Source organism: Delphinus delphis, chromosome 14 (assembly GCF_949987515.2).
Source record: "Delphinus delphis chromosome 14, mDelDel1.2, whole genome shotgun sequence".
Lineage (NCBI taxonomy): Eukaryota > Metazoa > Chordata > Mammalia > Artiodactyla > Delphinidae > Delphinus > Delphinus delphis.
In genome coordinates, this window is record NC_082696.1 from 25,122,690 (window position 1) to 25,141,554 (window position 18,865).

The following is an 18,865-nucleotide window of genomic DNA, read 5'->3' on the forward strand; positions in this document are numbered from 1 at the left end:
AAAAAAGCCACCTGTGATTTGTCAGTAAATTTGGGGATTTATTAAAATCTTGCTATGCAGCCCTTCCTCATTAATGTCAATGGGCTCGATTCATGGCCCACGCATGGTTAATGATTTGTCGATTGACTTTGTCTTCCTGGGAAGCAGAACAGTGGTTTTCAGCTCTGGCTGCTGCTTCTTGGGAATCAAGTTGGATTCTGTAGATTTGGCATTGTGCCCACACATCTGTAGAGTTGAAAGCTCCCTTGGTGATTCTGATGTACAGCTATGGTTAAAACCCATTGAACTAGACTAGAGCACGAACTTCAAAGAGTTCAGGGGAAGTACACAACTACTCCAAGTCGTTCCACAGGAACAGGTAAGGAGGCCGTTTTTGCTGAGAGCCAGGGAGTGATTTCGGAAGCCCAGAGGAACTGGCAATCCTGGTGGCCGTGAGAAATTAAGCTCTTAGGGATTTAGCTCTGTTTAGGCGCCTCCTTCCAATCCCCATTTGATTTAATAAAGACTCTCACCTTATCCTGAAATAGTTGTGAATGGGAATGTAACTATTCTCTGCTGCTAAAGCACAAGTATATATTCTCCAATAAAGATGTTAAAAACAAACAAAAATAAAATACCCTAAAAAAAGTCCTTTCTCCGCTCTCTGTTGCCTGGAAGCGAGGAACCGGGGTAGTTGTGTTTCTCATATTGTATTCCCAACACCCCTGCCTCCCTCCAGATAATAGATGTGATCAAATAAACTGAAATCCCCTCTCACCCCATCCTTGGAAATTTTCAGCATTCATTAGCATATCAAAGGCTGGGAAAAGTCCTGTGGTTAACACGGTAACAAAAAATCTCTCTAAAACTTTGTGTGAGTTAAACAAACTTATTTGCATAGGAAGAGACTTTTTGCTCCTATTATACCTACAACTAAGTATTTTTTCCGTAACACCAGTTTGGGAAAGACTGGCCAAGTCACTTTCTGATTCAGTGATTTTCTGAGGGTTGATTTCTGACAGCTGAAGCTCTTTTTAAAATCCCCTTTGAAGTTGGACTGAATTAACAAATGGAAGGCTTGGCAAAGCAGTTTACTAATTCATAACTATATCCCTCTGCTTTCTTTGTGTTGCTAAGTACTATAATCTTTGACCTGAAAGGAAGAATACTGCTAACAAGTAAATATTTAAAAGGCCCATGAAGTATAATGTGTATAATGTGCGAGTTTGTGCCTGGGGAGGCGGTCTGCTGGCTGAAAGCAATGACTCACTTTTTCATCTCCTAAATAGGCTGTTGTTTTACAGTAGGTTGAAAGGAAGTATTTTAAGTGCTACGAGTTAGATTTTTTTAATTTTAAGTTTTAGATTTAGTTAGCCATTGGCTTCACCGATTTGAAGGTGACGTGTAATTCACAACTCTTGAGTGTGCTGGTACTCTGTACAAGCAAGTTAGCGTTATTGTGAATGAATGAACTCTGTGCTACCAAAGACGACTTGGAACAGAGCGAGGAAACGGAAACATGACTCATTGATGGACTTGAAGAGTATCAAGGGGGACTCACTAACTTCAGAGCCAGAGCGGAGGCGTGGTAAAGCAGGGAGAACCTGGATGGGGCAAGGAAACCAGGGTTCCAGTCCCAGCAGTGCCCCTGACTGCCTCGGTGACAATGGCTGATTCACTAAACCTCTCGGCCTTCTTTCTGCCCATAAGGGGAAGCGTGAATTATTTGTTGCTAGGATAACTGCCAGCTTCAAGACTTGATGAGCCTCTGAATTCTACGGATTTTCTGGTTTGTGTGGAAGTGGGTGTGTATGTCTTAATGGCCTTCAGATGGGATTCATCAAAGCTCCATGAAACAAACCTTTATTTTTAAATTTTGAAGTGAATTGCTATGACAGAGTATGGCTAGGAGAGCCCATGACAGACAATGAGGAAGCAAGTAAACTTTGGTTTGTAAGGCTGTGGGCAACCGATTTCCTGTGGCTGTGGCATTTGGTATAGAATGATGCGTATGGGACACTGTCAGAGAAAGGTTCATTATTGTCTACAGGCAAAAGTTTTGCTCTATCAGGGTTTCTTTTCAGAAGCTGTAAATTAGCTCCTAGCTGCCCTGTTCAATATACCTCACTGTGTTTTAAAAAACTATTGAGATCACCCTACTGAAATATATCCACAGACATTTTTCGTTAAGAACAGCAATCTGCATACCTGACACCTGATTTTTAGCTCTTGCAACGTAGTTTTTGCACAGTCACTATTGTATAAAAATAATCTTGTGTTCTACTATGTTCATGTAATGATTTTCTTTCACGCAGGCTAGATTGACAGGTACATTGAAATATCAGTGCTATGCCTGTTGGAAACTAACCTATGTATTCTCTAAAAGTGATAATCTGACTTGAATGTTTTGGGGAAGGGGGATAGCACAGTATTCTGAGGGTCATGATTAATTCTCTTTAATTATGGCTATGAGAATACATCAATTGTCAGGGAATAACTGTACCAAAAAAAAAAAACCAAATATTTTTAAAGGGTAACTTTCGAAGTTAAATCATATGTGAAAGTTTCTGTAACTTTATCCCTTTTTCTTCCTGCAGCTCAAACCACGGTATAATATTTTACTACCAGTGGTTTTTGTTTTTATTTTTTGATAAACTGGTGCCAGTAGTCCCTTACCTGTTTTTTTTCTGACTGTATTTTGCAAATTATCCAGTTCAAAAAGATACGCCTGACAATAATGATTTCCCTATATGCGTTGAGGGCGTCCTACAGTGCTATGTGCTTGACTCATAACCCCACTAGGTGGCAGTATTATTATTCTTGTTTGTATGTTTTCAGTGGGTGGCTAGGTTCAGAGAGGCTTGCGGCAGATCAAATTGTCAATAAGTATGTGTTGAAATCAAGATTGGAATCCAGCTGTGCCTAATTTATATATTTGTGCTGTCCCTCTCTCTCTGCTGTAGGAGCATGTCTTGGGGGGGTAGGGGAGGAAAGTGGAAAAGCCTTGCTTCTTGCATGATCTACTCAGTAAATTTCTACTGAACACCAACAGAATTAACATTTTTCTTCTCAAGGAGTTGCCCATCACTGGTGGACAGGAGAAGGGGTAGTATGGGTGGTTAGACATCAGTTACCTCTGGCAAACTAAGGAATCCCATATGCCCAACTTCGTGGTGCCTTGCAAGTTCTTGGGGCGAGGGTGTGCATAAATAAACAGCCACTTCGGAGGGTCAGAAATAATGCAACCAAGGAAGGGGTACTGAGATGAATCTAGAAGGGGGCGGGTTGGCCTCTGCTGCCGGGGCCTAAATCAAAGACCGAGAAGCCTGGGTTAGATTAGTAGCGGCGGCTCCTGAGCAGCATTTGACAAGATCAGGGCTGCGGTTCAAGGCTGACGTGGCAGAACGTGGAGGCCCAGATGGATCAAACTAAGCTGGAAGCTGCGGGGATTTCCCTTAGGGCAGACGGGAGAATGGTAGAGGGACGTCTCGACTGTCGCTTTATTTAAAGGGAGGTTATCTTTGAGTCTGGGTATGAAGGTGGGAGTGAGGCTGAAAGGAAAACCTAATGGTTTGGAACAACCTGGGCGACGTGCAAAGGAAGCGTAGAAATACTGTAGGAAGACGAGGGCCCAGTGGAGGTGGGCGATCCAACTTGTGGTCAGGCTGTTTTCCCCATTTACAGGGTGTTAGGGACTCACAGGATGAGAGTGAGCAACAGGTGGGGGGGCTGTACTGTCCCCGCTGCAGACGGAACTTGTGTTGAGGAGGCCGCAGCTGCAGGGAGGCGTTTTGTTGTTTGCAGTGGAGGGAATCAGAGGGAGAGGGAGGCAGCCTCTAGAAACAGAGGCTGAAAGTGCCAAGGAGCAAATTCATTCATGCTGTCGATGGTGAGCCGCAGGCAGGAGTGAACCAGGAGAGGGGAGATGGGATAAGTGAGGTTTTGGAGTGAAAAGGAGGGACAGAGAGATGCGGGGTCAGGGGTGGGGAGCCTGGCGGGTCCCCCAGCTGACGGGGAGGCTTGCTGGGCAGCCGGAGGGCCCTACCCCGTGCTGAGCAGTGAGGTTAGTGAGCCTCGCCCAGCCAGTCGATGCCTGCCCTGACCTGTACCTCCCCTCCAGGTAGTTAGTACACAGCCAGAGACCCCTAAACTTGTCTGATCAGCCCCCCAGGTGCTTCCCTGGCCCTTTCCCCAGAGGTTGTGTGTGTCTGGGAGGGGGCCCCAGAGTTTGTGTTTTAATAAGCACCCCCCAGGTCATGCCGATGAGCAGGCAAGTTTAGGAAACACTGACGTGGACGCCCGAATGTCCTAAAGGCTGGACAGCGTCCTCTGTGATATTTCTTCTTTAGCTCCTCAGCCATCTGGCCTGTGTAAGTATGAAAGACACTTCTGAATTTTAACCCGTAGGTTATTGAAGTGCATGGATACCCGACTGTTTCTATTTTATGAGATACCATCAGGTTCTGAGTTTTACGTAGGATTCTTTGCTGGGTCCTAACCCGGGCTTGGCCAGTGTTTGAATACTACAAATACTCTCCCTGAATTTACCCAAGCCTCTACTGCTTGGGGCTTTCCAGAAGACGGATTGTTCTGTTCTGCCACCTGCTGGTCAACCACAGGCAAACCATGTCAGGTTTTGAGCATGATTTTCAATGGATCCTAGATGAGGCAAAAAGTCTTATCTCTAATAAGGCCATCTGCTCTTAATTAAACCTTGTATACTTAATGTTGCAAATCTGACAAAGTTAATTTTCTCTTCTCTCTGGAACCTTTTTTCCAGCCCAGGTGTTAAAATACTAATAACAACGACACATTCTGAGAGATCAGTTACCTGTGTTAATCTCAGAAAGAATGGTTTTTTTATGCCTCATGTCTGTTCTATGGACAAATGATTCTGGCAATTCAAAACCACGGTGAAGACAGATGGGATTCAGGCTCCGGAGTATTGGAGGAGTGTAATCTTGGAAAATTGCTTTACCTCTCTTAAGATCAGTTTATTTTCAGTGTAGTTGCATCATCTTCATCACCACCATCATCATCATCATTATTTTAAACTGTGCCTGACTCTGGGTCCCAACTTTGCTGATGACCTGACAATTAATTTCTAAAACTGTTCTGGGGTATCTGTTAAAGGCTGGGCCACACAGTGGTAAACTACTTAGATGGAATTCCTGCAGCCATGGAGCTAGTGTCACAGTGTCACACAAAACCCCTCAGATTCTTTGTTTCCTCATCTGTAAGATGGAAGTGTATGACAGAATAAGATCTCCTTTGGTCCCAAGCTCCTGTAATTCAAACAGTCAGCGTGAGTGTAAGACTTAGTTTTCCTAGTGACTGTGGAAGGCAGTGTCTGTTCTCGGCCCTTCAGATAGGTACCCCTCTCCCCCCCCCACCCCCAGCCCCCAGTGACACCGATGCTGTCTAGGAAGCTTCTGAGGAGACTAATTTATGCTTGGCATCTGATGCTCTTTTAAACATTTTAAAAAGTTAGAATTGGAAAAATGGCAGGCTTCTTCATTTTATTGTTCCTTTAAATATTGTTAGTTGAAACACAGAACCAGCATTAACTTAGCTTTATCTGTAAACAAAGTGTAAACTTTCTCAAAGATTGGTGTTTCTTAATTGGGGGTAGGGGCATACCTTACACAAAGTGTTTGATGGCCAGAGAGACACAGGATGGGTCAGGCCCAGCTGGAATTGTATTAGTGCCTTGATTCTCAACCGTGGGTGAATATTAGAATCACCTTTTGTAAAAGATTCTTGTTCAGTAGGTTATGCATAGATTGGGTTTGGGGTGTTTTGTTTGGCCACTTACGTTTTTAAAAAACTAATGCAGTTTCACTTTGGGGCTGACCCATCCTGTGTTTCTTTGAGCAGTGCTAGGCCATCAGACATTGGGAACTTACAGGGTTCCAGACACTGTGCTCAGCTCTGGACACTGGACACCCACAAATGCTTACTGGTCATCACCTCTGTCCTCATCTTTCTCTCCTACCTTTACTAGGCTGGTGACAAAACATTTTATTAGGCTGTTGATTCCTTAATTATTCTTTAGTATGAGGCTGTCCCTTAGATAGGTAAGTTCGATTTTGAACTTTCCTCAGGCTTCATTGTAATCTCATTTTGTAAAGGTGTCTCTTCTGGAAGTGGCTGAGCATATGCTTACATATTAATTCTTGCTTGACTTAGGTAATTCTTAAATAACGTCACTTCCTTAAGTGACACCCTTGGACCTAATCTCAGATACAGGCTACAACCTACCATAATTCCCTATGGCCTGAACAAGCAATATTGCACTATGTAATAAATTAAAGGTTATGTGACACCATTCACTTTTTTTCTTATTTTGAATAGTAATTTACCTTTAGCCAAGCATTTTCTTATCAACTATAACCAATAATGTGTATTTTATGGAACTGTACAGTAACTGGTACTTTTCTTCTGTATCCATTCCTCCTCTACCAAATATTGTCAGCAAACTAAACTTTAGAAGATGCTGGAGCACATCTTGAGTATGCGTGTGCATGCATGTGTGTATTTGGTGATGAAATTTGGAAGTTTCTTTACTTTTTAGCTATTTTACACAACTGTCATTACTTATGAGGTAAGCTACACCTGTGCTATTTTTGTAGTAATTCCTTTTAACCTGTCAGGATTTCACACTTTTCTTCAAACCCTTCATGGCCTCACCTCATTTGGGAAGAGAAATGGGCCTAGCAGTTCCTTGAGAAAATGACACAGGTGCAGTTCCTTGAGAATTTTGTCTGTGTAGGTGAGGCCTGCATGCTTGGTTCTTTTCCTCACAATGCTGGCGTTGAGTGAACTGTTTTCCTGCTGGGAGTCTGACCCTCCTTTGCAGCTCACCATCCCCTTCCTATATATGCGGCCACAGTTTTAATCTCCTGCTTCTGGCCTTACCAGACGTCTCCACTTGTGTACTAGCCACCTCTACTTCAAGTCCTGTAAGATCAATGGTTACCTCTTTACTGCTGCTGCAGATGAAAATAACCTATCAATTATCAAGTGCTAGTGATGTCCGCATCTCCCCAGTTAGTTTTCAGGGTCCCTGGTGTCTTTGTCTTGCAGCGGGTTGAGCCCAGGAATGAGAACAGAGGGTGCCGTTCACTTGGGGCCTTTTGAGGGAACACTGTCGTAATTGTCCCTGCATTTCAGGGAGACAACAGAGTGGCTGGGCTGAGAGAAGGGAGATTAGAAGGGGGAGTCTCTATAACTAATGCCTTCGTCTGTGCTAGCCAGTCTCTATCCACCCACTCCAGCCTGCCATCAGTGGCAAGGGTCTAGTGTTTATTTTGTAGAAATACTTCACCCTTCTTTGAAGTTCTTTTCGACGGCGTTATCTTAAAGAAGCATATTATAGAAACAAAAATTCCCTTGATTTAACACATTCATTTTGACCCTGGAGAGCAAGTGTTTGAACCAAAAATTTCTGAACGTCTTAAGTGTCTTTTAGGCCATTTGTTTTCTGAATTTCTCCTTATCAAAGTGAGTTTATTACTTAAGACTGTGACAAATGTGATTGTACAGGGACAGCCAAAGTCGTCATCATCAGATTGAATTGCTCTTCTCTAAGCAGCCTTTTTACTTGGAGTTTTTGATGACTGTAAAAATTGTTGAGCTGAATGAAGAGAAAAACATATAAAGCCATCTTTATATGCTTTGTTATATTTTCATGTGTTCTAGAAAGCTTAAATTTGTTAAGCTTTTAAAGAAAACACTCTTATGCAACGAGTGAAATTTTAATAGACACAGTATGTGGGAGAAACACAAAAGTCCATTCCCTTAAGCAGATTTGCACATCGAGTGTAGAAGCTTAGGTATCGATTTTTCTCAGACATACCCTGCTGTGAAATGTTCCTTTAATTACCTAAACAAGGTTGTAAGAAAAGGATCAGGTGAATTGATTCATGAGAGGTACCAGGTCCTTGGCACCTTTACCCATCATGCCGCTGGTTGTAGAGTGAGTGGAAATTTTTTAATATTAACTATTTTATAAAAATAAGTTTAAGAATGATTTGCAGGGCTTCCCGGGTGGCGCAGTGGTTAAGAATCCGCCTGCCAATGCAGGGGACACGGGTTCAAGCCCTGGTCCAGGAAGTTCCCACGTGCCACAGAGCAACGAAGAGCATGTGCCACAACTACTGAGCCTGTGCTCTAGAGCCCGTGAGCCACAACTACTGAGCCTGCGTGCCACAACTACTGAGCCCGTGTTCCACAACTACTGAAGCCTGCTCTCTAGAGCCCGCGAGCCACAACTGCTGAAGCCCGCCTGCCTAGAGCCCGTGCTCTGCAAAAAGAGAAGCCACCACAATGAGAAGCCCGCGCACCGCAACGAAGAGTAGTCCCCGCTTGCCGCAACTAGAGAAAGCCCGCGCGCAGCAACGAAGACCCAACGCAGCCAAAAATAAATAAATAAAATAATAAATAAATTTAAAAAAAGAATGATTTGCAGTATAATATAATTTATAAAACTTTGACACACAAAACAATACTATGTCTTGATGACCTCACTGGTATGTAGAAAAAGTGTGGAAAATATGTTTGGGAATGATACACACTAAATTTAGAATGATGTTACCACTGTGAGACTGGGGACAAGAGGGAAATTTATCTGTACTACTTTTAAAAAATAAAACTGAAACAAATATAGCCATACGTTAACTATTAAATCTGTGATGATCTCTCTCCTTTTCTCTATGTCTAAAATAATTCTGCATGAAAATTAAACATTACTTGACTAAAACATTTATAGCCTGTGTTTAGCATACAAATTATGGAAAAACAAATGCCAAAGTAAAAAATTTTTTAATTTGTTATACTATATCTTGCTTGTAATATCCTACGATATATCATCCTAGTCTATTTTGTATTCATTTGGTATTATATCTATACTTTGATATAACGTTTGTGCTTTTTTTTTTTTTTTGCGGTACGCGGGCCTCTCACTGTTGTGGCCTCTCCCATTGCGGAGCACAGGCTCCGGACGGGCAGGCTCAGCGGCCATGACTCACGGGCCCAGCCGCTCCGCGGCATGTGGGATCTTCCCGGACCGGGGCACGAACCCGTGTCCCCTGCATCGGCAGGCGGACTCTCAATCACCGCGCCACCAGGGAAGCCCGTTTGTGCATTTTTAGTGAAATTATGAGTAAAGATTTGAATCCTGCGTATCTGTTTGAATCGTAGTGTAATGATGAAACTAGTGATTTTCAAATTGTAACATGCATGAGACTCATTTAAATGTGGACTCCCAGGTTCCTCTCCAGAGGTGTGAACTAAACAGGATCCAGGAATGTGCATTTTTAACAAGCCCTCCTGGCCTCCTAACTCCCCTACCCCAATCCAAGTTGATTCTGATACCGGTATCCTAAGGAGCACATTTTGGGAAACACTGGTTTGAACTATCTGTGCTTGTGCAGTCTGCTCAACTCCGAGTGCCATTCTTCTAACCCAGGGTCAATAGGCTATGGTCTAGGGACCAAATCCAGCCCACCACCTGTTTTAGTAAGTAAAGTTTTATTGAAACCCAGCCACCCTGATTGGTTTACATATGGTCTGGTGCTTTTTTTTGCCACAATGGCAGATAGAGTCGTTGGAACAGAGACCGGAGAGCTGACGAAGCCTAAAATACTTTCTCTCTGGCTCTTTACAAAAAACTTTGCTGACCCCTGCATGTAATCCATCATTTTGTGTGGGAGCATGTCAAAGGTAGTCCAGTAAAGAAACTGGAGTATATATAATAAGTTGACTATGATGATGAAGGGCGTATAATTGACCCGTTTAGTTTAACAGGCATTGATTCAGTCCTTACTGTGTGCTAGGTACTGTACATGCCTCGGTTTTCCCACTTGGGCAGCTTAGAGTCTTCCGTGGCAAATGCATGATTTCAGATGTGTTAGGGGAAGGGCAGCATTTCTTTTCATGGTGTGCCATGGGAGCGTGGCATCTAACGCAGTCTAATCCCTGAGGTCGGGAATGATGTCCTAGGAGTCTCTCACCCTCAGTAACTTGCCCAGCAGCTGCCTGTGGTAGATGAGATTCAGAAATAGGCACTCCCTTCCCCTTGCTTGCTCAGGTGAGTGGAGTGTGTTGCTCCGCCCCAATCAAGTTGGCTTGGCCACGTGACTTGCTTTGGCCAATGAATGTTAGCAGCCCTGATGCGGAAGAAGCTGATGCAGTTGAGCTTTGCTCTTTGGTGCCATTTCCATGAAAAAGGTAAGCCTGGACTGGCCTTCTGGTTCTAGGAGGGAGGAGAAGCACTACAGGTTATCCCTAGGGTGACCAACCATCCCAGTGTGCCTGGGACTGCCCCCATTTTAAAATAATTTCCATGTCCTAGGAAATTTCTCAGTCTCGGGCATACGGGAGCAGAGCCACCCCAAGCCGAGTCTAGCCTAGATTAGCTGGCCTCCAGATTACCCACAGAATCGTGGGAAATCCTAAATGACTGTTGCTTTAGGCCACTGAGTTTTGGGGTGACTTGTTATGCAGCAGGAGTTAAGCAGTATAGCGCCTAATAAACGTTTGCTTATTTCAGCTGAGATAGCTCCTGGCAGAAATTTTGAAGGTTGAGTAAAAGTCAAGCAGGTGAAAAAGATGAGAGGTGTTTTGGCAGATGGAGGCACAGAAGGGTCAAGGGCCCAGGGGCCTAGAATATAGTGTGAGCTGGCCCGTGGAGGACAGCTCTGAGGGGAGCGCAGCTGAAAGCAGGGGTCCCCTTTCCCAGGGTATCGTCATAGCCCAGGGGAGAGGCCCGAGGCTGAGGCCGTCTGCATGGTCGAAGGAAGGGCAGCGTATGGGAGGAAAGACCTTGGCTCAAATCTCAACTCTGCTACCTAATAACTTGGTGGGGGGTTGTTAGGCAAGTTACTTTATCACCTTTATCCTTGGTATCTGCATCTGCAAAATATGTATGATGATACATATTTCACAGGGTTTATGTTAGAGGGAAGAAACCAACAGGAAAGTTTGTGATTTCTTCATTCTGACTCTCCACTTACCTATCAAGCTGGCAGCACATGATCCAGTTAGAACAGTGTGGCCAAAAGCAGGATGGGCATTGCCACTGTTCTCACTGGTTTCAGAACTTTTCAAGTTTTCTTTCTCCCACCTTTTTTTTTTTAATGTTTGAATTTCTCATTTATTTCTCACACATTTGTCTGGTTCAATGGAATCATTCCTGGTATCAGCAATATTTAACCACATGTTTAGCAGGGAATGGTAGTATAATAAAGGGAATAGCTGAAATGATAAAATGTCTGTTAAAAAAACCCAGATATATTCAATGTGCTCTGTAGAGCCATAGTGAATATAGTTTTAAAGATAGAGCCAAATAGAATAAACGTTTTGGAAGGTCACTTAAAGTTGACTGAAAAAATTCTTTGTCTTAATCATGTACCAGGAAAAACTTAACAAAAAAATTTTTCCCACTGCCACAGAGCAACTAAGTTTACATGGTGGAACCCAGGAGGTCCCAGCCTGTCTGCATGGATTACCAGGTAGGATGTGGGCTGCTTTTCTGATTTTGGCTCTTTGTTGATTGTCCCAGGTTCTGAGTGGGATCATTGAATTCCAGAGTTTTGGTGGATGGAAGCAATGTAGATGTCTTTACAAATTAAGAAAAGCATGCCACCTAGCAGTTAATGACCGTCTTTCTTCTCAAAGCAATGCAGTATAACTCTATGGATGATGGAAATTTATTATTAACCCTTTAATTCAGATTATATATTTTTAACAGTTTACAAATTTTACTTCTGCTTTTTGTAACTTAGTGATAAAGGAATGGAATTTAGTTATAAAGGTCAAATTATCTCTTTGACCTGGAACATGCTAAGATCAAAAGAAAGAGGGAACACAGGAATGAGTAGACGATTCTGTTGTTCACTCTTGTGACCAGCATTGGTTAGTGCTGGCTGTGTGTTAGGTACCGTAGGGAACATGGAGGGAAAAGGATGAGCTCCCTGCTTTTGGGGACCGTTATTGGCTAGTACTGTGCTAAGTCGAAGATGGTCCAGGGCCCTACCTGGGTGCTTTGGGAATTCGGAATTTCAGACCCTATTCCAGACTTGAATCCGACTCTGTGTTTTAATAAGATTTCCTGTGATTTATGTGCAAGACAAGTTTGTGAAGAACTGGTTGAGTAAGTAGAAAAAATAATAATTACAAGGATCGGGAGAGGGATGAAGTACAAAGGAGATTATGATTAAATTTTTTTTTATTTGGAGTTTTATTTCAGTTTCAGAGTAGGTTCATCCTTGAACTTCAAAGTGAATGCTCAGTTTTAGGAGAGCTTCTCGTATGAACTTCTCGGATGGGGACATTTTCTTGGTCAAGGTTGGGCAAAGTTTGCCTTCTTGGCAAGCCCCTAGCAGTGCACAGTACACAGCAGTGACAGTATCCATCAGTGACAGCTTCTGACCAGGCACAGGCCTTACCCCCTTGCAGCACACCACATCCCAGGGGGTGAGAGCAGTAATGTGCTGCCACATTGCTCCTGTATCAGTGATCCTGGGGGAACAGTGTCACTAAGGCTTCGTGTCAGAGCTGTTCAGGAGTCCTTTTCAGACATGAAGACACTGAAACGTGGGATTTAGGCTTGTGGAGATACATAAATACGAGTGTTTGCATTTAATCTTTCCAGTTGAGGGAAGCATTATTAATTCCATTGAAAGGGACCTATTCTGACTTTCAAAGCTAGAGCTCAACGTAAAGGCAGTGCTTTTTTTTCTTTTCCGTATTGAGGTAGTGGTAGGTGAGGAGAACCCTAAAAACAGACCTCTCTCTGAACAGTTAATTGGCGACGTTTCATCTTCTCTGACTTCCTTCTTGAGTAAATCAGGTGCTTAATTCGGTAGTGGGTGGGAGGTGGGTGAGGAAGGAGGATTTCGTGTACTGTAGGAGTTGGCTTGCTGTGGCCCTGGGGGCAATATGGGTTTTTTGTTGTTAGTTATAAATGTCTGGCTCGAACTGTTTACTTCTAGATGTTGAGATAAGCTTTCATTATTCGTGTGTACAAATTACCTCATAGAAAGTTTGCATTTGAATCTACTCTTCAATTATTTACAAGAGATGACAGTTGGAAAAACGACTGCACCCTGTCCTAGAAGCTGACGGCCTCTGTGACTCATGGGGTAATCTGATAGGGTACACACTTCACTGCTTCTACCCAGTCAGGGCTGCTTTAGAACAAGACACAGTTCGGAGTGACTCTCCTTGCTGCGGTATATGTTTTTTTCACCCTGTCTCTGTTCATTAAGCCTTCTGTTTGTGCGCCCCATTCCAGCCAAGCCAGCAACCCTACCAACTCTGACCATACAGCACTGTTCTCCATTGGTTTCTGGCATCAGGGTCCTGCCTCTCCTATTCTTCCTTTCCAGGTTTGAGGGAGAGGTGTAATAAGGAAGAAGAACCTTTTGTATTCTATTACAAGTTAATCACTAAAGGGATGTTACCTATAAGCTTAAATTACACATAATGGCCAATCTCTGGGACCGCTGCTTCCCAGGTAAAGAGCATTAAGCTAAAATACCTTTGTTTAGCTCACAGGAAATATCCTGACCAGGCTCACCTGTGAATGACTGCAGGGAGGATGAAATTAACACAGCCCCTCTGGAGGCTGATGGGAATCAGGAAATGTTTGACTTTACTCCCTCCCCTTTTAGTATAAAAGTATAAAAGGAGCCTGAATTCTCACTCAGGCAAGATGATTCTTTGGGGCCCAAGTCCACCATCTTTTCCGTTTGGTTGCCGGCTTCCCAAAGAAAGTCGCTATCCTTTGCCCCAGCGATTTATCTCTCGATTATTGGCCTGTTGTGTGGCTAGCAGTACGAGCTTAGGCTCTGTAACAGAGGGTCAGGGCAGAAAAGGTACACATGGAAATTAAGAGTTATAATGCTCTTCTGTGGCCTTTGAGGCCAAAAAACTGATGGTACTTGAAATTAGTTCCTACTCTTGGCTGGCATTTTACACAGATGGCAAGGGCGGCAATTACATGCCCGATTGAGTTGAGAGATTTGTCTAATCCTATATCCTGTCATGTTTAACAATTCTTATTAAATCAAAAACTTCCATTTGAGCTTAACTCATCTTTAAGGATGTCGGTATATATCGAAACATGAAATATTGTGTCTTTTGGCAAGGACTTTCCAAATGTATTCAATCTCTCCCTTTGACTCTTGGTGGAAATATAAATAAATCTTTCCAGATTAATGGGTATTTGACTCAGGAATTCTCAAAGAAGATGATTCTAGAACTTCCCTTAGTAATATATTCTGGTGCATCCCAGTTTTTTTACTTAACTTTTCTTTAATGTATTACTTAAATCATTCCTGAAATAATACAGAGTAATTTCTTGACTTTTGGTCAGTAATGTTGGGTAAATTCCTCACCACCCTCAAGTGCTAAGAACTTAATATAAAAGAGGCGATAAATCATAAACCTGGTTTCAGCCCACCTGGGGGTCGTTATCTAGAGGCTGCTCCTCCAGCCATTTCAACCCTTGGGCTTCCATCTCGCAAGTGAAAGGACAAGGGTGCTGGCCAGGAGGCAACTGTAACAAAGCCCTTCCTTCCACTAAAGCTATGTATTTCACTCCGTGAGCGCTCATGACTCCCGTGAAGCATATAATTTAAGCAAGATTATTTATCTGATTTCCTGTTGCCTGAAGCTCAGCAGGGGCAAAATGGTAGGAAGGGAGCAGTTATTGGCACGTATGATGACAACAGAAGTTTCACTTTGACAGCCTGACAGTGAGGGGGGAGATGGGAAAGCACTGCACAGTAAGGAGTGTGGACAAAAAAATCTGTTCAGCATGTCTGTTTAAAAGGTCTGGGAAGAGTGTATTCTAGTGCAGATTTTCTTGGGAAAAAATGGTTAAATTATGATGTTTCATTACATCGAAGATTATAGTGGAATCTAATATTTGAAGAAACAGGTTATATTCTGAAAGTAGGGATTTTCCACTGTGGAGTTATCATGAAGATTAGCAGTAGTATATGTGATGTGCGTGGCACAAAGTAGCCATGACCCCGATGCTGCTGGCAGGGGTAGATTTGTATGACCCTAGGGTTGATAGTCCAGATGCTTAAAGTGTGTGGTTCATCATAGTTGTTGCATAGATATAGGCTGAATGAATGTAATAGCTTTTTAAGCAGTTCGCTTATGTTTTTCTAAGCTAATTGGAGTACATATCTAACACAGATAGTTAAAATACCAATATTTCCTACAAAGCGATTTAAGTCATTATATTTTATCTTGGTCATAGGGGAACTCTGGTCCAGTTGTAAAAGTAGTTAAGTTATTTGACCTTCTTTTACATAAGTGAAGATATTAACAATCAAGGCTCAATCTAACAGAAACGGAATAGCTCATAGATGGAGAATTGGTTATATGCAAACATAGCCATCTGTCTTGTGAATGATGGGAAATCCATTAAGTTTCTTTGAAGTCCAGCATTAAGTGTGTATTCATTTTGAGGAGAGTCATGAGTCCAGTGCTTGAATGGACCCGTTTTGCTTCTTGATTGCTTGGCAGTGAATATTCCTCTAGCCCCTGCCATCAGCTCTTTTTCAGATGTGTGTAGGAGGTACCGGAGGAAAACACACCAGTTACTAATAACATCAATTCCTCAATGCTGTTGTACGTGTGTGTGTGCACACTCCAAGGAAGCTGGTCTGGGGACACTGTTCAAAAGCACTTGCTGAATGTAAAGAACAGCATGAGATTTATTTCAGGGCTTAGATATTCCTAACTTAAAACTGTAACTGCAGGATGTAGACGTCAGCAGGGATACCACTGTGTTCCTTGTTTGGGGTCCATGGGTCCTTAAAGAACGCATACTTGGGTGTCAGGGGGTCCCATGAGCATCTGAAACGGTAAAAGCAGCATTTGGGATGTTTTCTATTTTCTGGCACGAGGGTCTTTTTTTTTTTTCTAAGTTTAATTTTATATTTTGAGTTTCTCAAAGTCTTTGACTCAGAAAGACTATTGGATATTTGAACTTTGATGTTAGCCATTGATGCTATATGTAATTTTATCACTTTTGCCCTTATAATAGCGATCAAATCAGGTACATTCTCTGGACCTGAATTTCTCCATCAGTAAATTGAGGGGCTTAAACTACATGATTTCTTGAGGACACTTTGAGCTTTTATCCCGAGTCCCTGTTTTTGCTACCTGGACTGTTCTGCACCTTTGCCCTTTAGTCCTACTACCTGTTCTCTGTCGCGGTTTCCATGGTGATATGAGCTGTCCATCCAAGGAACACTCGGCAGCAGCTCTGTGTTTTTCTTCTATAAACGTCCCAGTCCTGGTAAGCGTGTAGAGCCTTTTTCTTACAATCCCAGTGAATTGCAGTAGATGTATGATGCAAAATCCTGCTTTTATTATTTTTAATCAAAGTTTATTTTCTGTTGTAATTTGTTAGCTTTAATATATTTGCTATTACAGGAGAGTGAGTACAGGAGAGGGAGATGGACCCAGTTCTGTACTTGCCCTTACTCTGAATGACACTTTGGGGAGAGGACACTGACCCAAGTCTCTATGATGAAAAGTTGCAGAAGTTCTTTATGCCCCTAGGACCATGGAATTATGTTGGCCTTGGGTGAAACGATGCACCCAGATGCATTCCAACATGTGGCTGTAGATATTTTGCATGCCCTGATTAAGGGTTTCCAAAGGGCTGCAGCCTACAGCTAAAAGCTACTAGCACAGCTCTCAGATTATGGTTCTCTGTGATAGGATGATCATTCAAAGCCAGAGAGGAATGACCCCCAGGGGCTGCCGGTGGGGAGGCAGAAGTGGCTCATCAGCCCCCGACTCCTGCTGCTGGTGGAAGACAGGAGAGGCAGTGACAGGTGCAAGAACGGCTGCGTTTCACCTTCGCTGAAAGCTGGGAGTGACATAATAGCTGGGTCAGTTTTATTCCCTTTGGAAGTACATTTCCTTAGATGATGACATTCCTAAATCCACTTAGGAATGCTGGATGTGTATATAACTACATAATCTCTGAAAGCTCCTTCTCAAAATCCCACTTCCAGAAATGTGGTCTGACGATAATTAATTAAGTTTTGGCTTTAAAAAAAAAAAAGTGTCCAGAAGTGTGTACGCGTTTCTGTAGCTTTGCCGGAGTTCAGAAGTTTGAGCTGCCTCTGAAGTATTGACTGCAGCAGGGAGGCGGGGTTTTTTGTCTCCAATGAGGTGGCTCCAGTGTTGGGAAAGCCTATCGCCTTTCATAGGAGCGCTTACTCTGTAATCCAAGCAGTAGCCACACAGCCCGTTTTATTGTTTGTGGAGTCCTGTGGCTCCTGAGTGCTTCACAGACAGGAAAGAGGGCAAATGAGCTGAACTCTTTGATTTCTCCCAAGTCACCTGTGTGGCTGAACTTTAAACTAGGCGCCTGGGTTGGCGCTGAATCTTTCTCTCCAGCCTGAGGAGTTTCTTCTGTCTGCAGCAGACGGCTGGCTTTCTGCCCTTGTGGGGAAAGATGCCTGGGAGAGGAGTAGGATTACAGTATGGGATGCTAGGTACACACCAGAGAGTCGGAGTGCCTTGGTCTTGTTCTTTACCAAGTCCTGACAAGCGTCCCTGAAATGAACACCCTGCTTCATTTTTTAAATTATACTTTTAGTTATTTTTATTTTCATATTTTCTGGGGGTGAGGTAGGGACTGTGAATAGTCCTGATCTAGAGACCAGGTACCACAATGTGGCTAGGGTAAAAAAAAAAAAAATTTTTTTTTTTCCCCTAATCTCTCATTTTTCTTTTCTTTATAACTGGGTGGCACAGAAGCAATCTTTCTGCAGAGTGCCCTGCCTGACTCTCAGGATTGTCTGAACAAGTAGGAAGGAGCAGTTTCATTGAAAGGACCTGGAACGATTTTTAAAAACAAGCTTTTTGTTGGCTGGACTGTCCTTTGTCTATAGTTGATTTTGATGTGAAAGAAGATGAAAAAGGAAGGCTCTTCAGGTCCCTTCAGACTCAAGTCAAACCCAGGTTCCCTCTCACGTGCTGTGAGTTGGATAAATTTCTCCTCCTTGCCCAGGCAGACAAAGAGGCTGTTTCGCAGTGATGGAGAGCTCTCAGTTTGTGGGCAGCAGGTGGAAGCGGATGATGAAAACTGGACCTACAGAATCCAGCCCAGAAAAGGTGACTTGACTTTTTTCTATTTAAACATTTTTAGGAGTTTGCTATCTAGAATTCTTGGTTTCTATCACTGATTTCTGTTCACGATTCTTGGCCACGTTAGGAGTTTTTGTGTGTTTTTGTATTGGAATTCAGTGTCAGTCATTTGTTTGCATGTCTTTCAATTAGATTCAACCTGAGATTGTGTCCTTCTAAGAAGGATAAAATAGCTGTTATGTGTCCTCAGCACTGCCCCCCACCCCCAAATCATATCCGCACGCTCATGTGACTTGTGCAAAGTTCAGTGGTAAACTACATCCTGGGAGGAATCTTCTGCTCTTTACAACAATTGAAAGTTAGGACATGGAGCTCTTTTCTGAAACAGTGCACTGAGAAAACTTTGGGAATCGTGGATAAACTTTTTGCATATTTCTTTAAGAAGACTGATGAATTACACAAACGCTTGAATTAAACAGGTGTTGGGGTGACATCGAGGAAATGAACACACGAAGTGTGATATCCTGGCCAGAAGGAGTTTTTGGATTTCTTTCAAGTTCCTTTTCAGACCATTGCTGGTCTCTGTTCTCAGGTTTAGCATGTTTTGTCTTCTTCAAGGTGAAGAAATATAGCAGTCCTGGCGGAAAAGAGGGAAATATTTCAATATTTCTTAAACACACCCCTGTTTTATATTTAGAATTTCTGAGGTCTTCCTTTTAGTATGTTTACTGGAGAGACTGAATTGTTAGGCTCT

At 42.9% G+C, this 18,865-nt stretch overlaps 1 protein-coding gene across 4 annotated transcripts in view; it reads left to right on the forward strand.

Annotated features, from left to right (window-relative positions):
- NHSL1 (NHS like 1) overlaps window positions 1–18,865 on the forward strand; it is a 237,961-nt gene that overhangs the window by 90,890 nt on the left and 128,206 nt on the right. For 2 of the 4 annotated variants that reach the window (XM_060029893.1, XM_060029895.1), the window contains exon 1: window positions 17,077–18,138. The exons of the other annotated variants lie outside the window; for them this stretch is intronic. In XM_060029893.1, coding sequence (XP_059885876.1) covers window positions 17,937–18,138 — 202 coding nt within the window. In that variant the 5' untranslated portion in view covers window positions 17,077–17,936. Of the gene's footprint in view, window positions 1–17,076; window positions 18,139–18,865 lie in introns of those variants that run through there. 4 annotated transcript variants of the gene reach the window in all.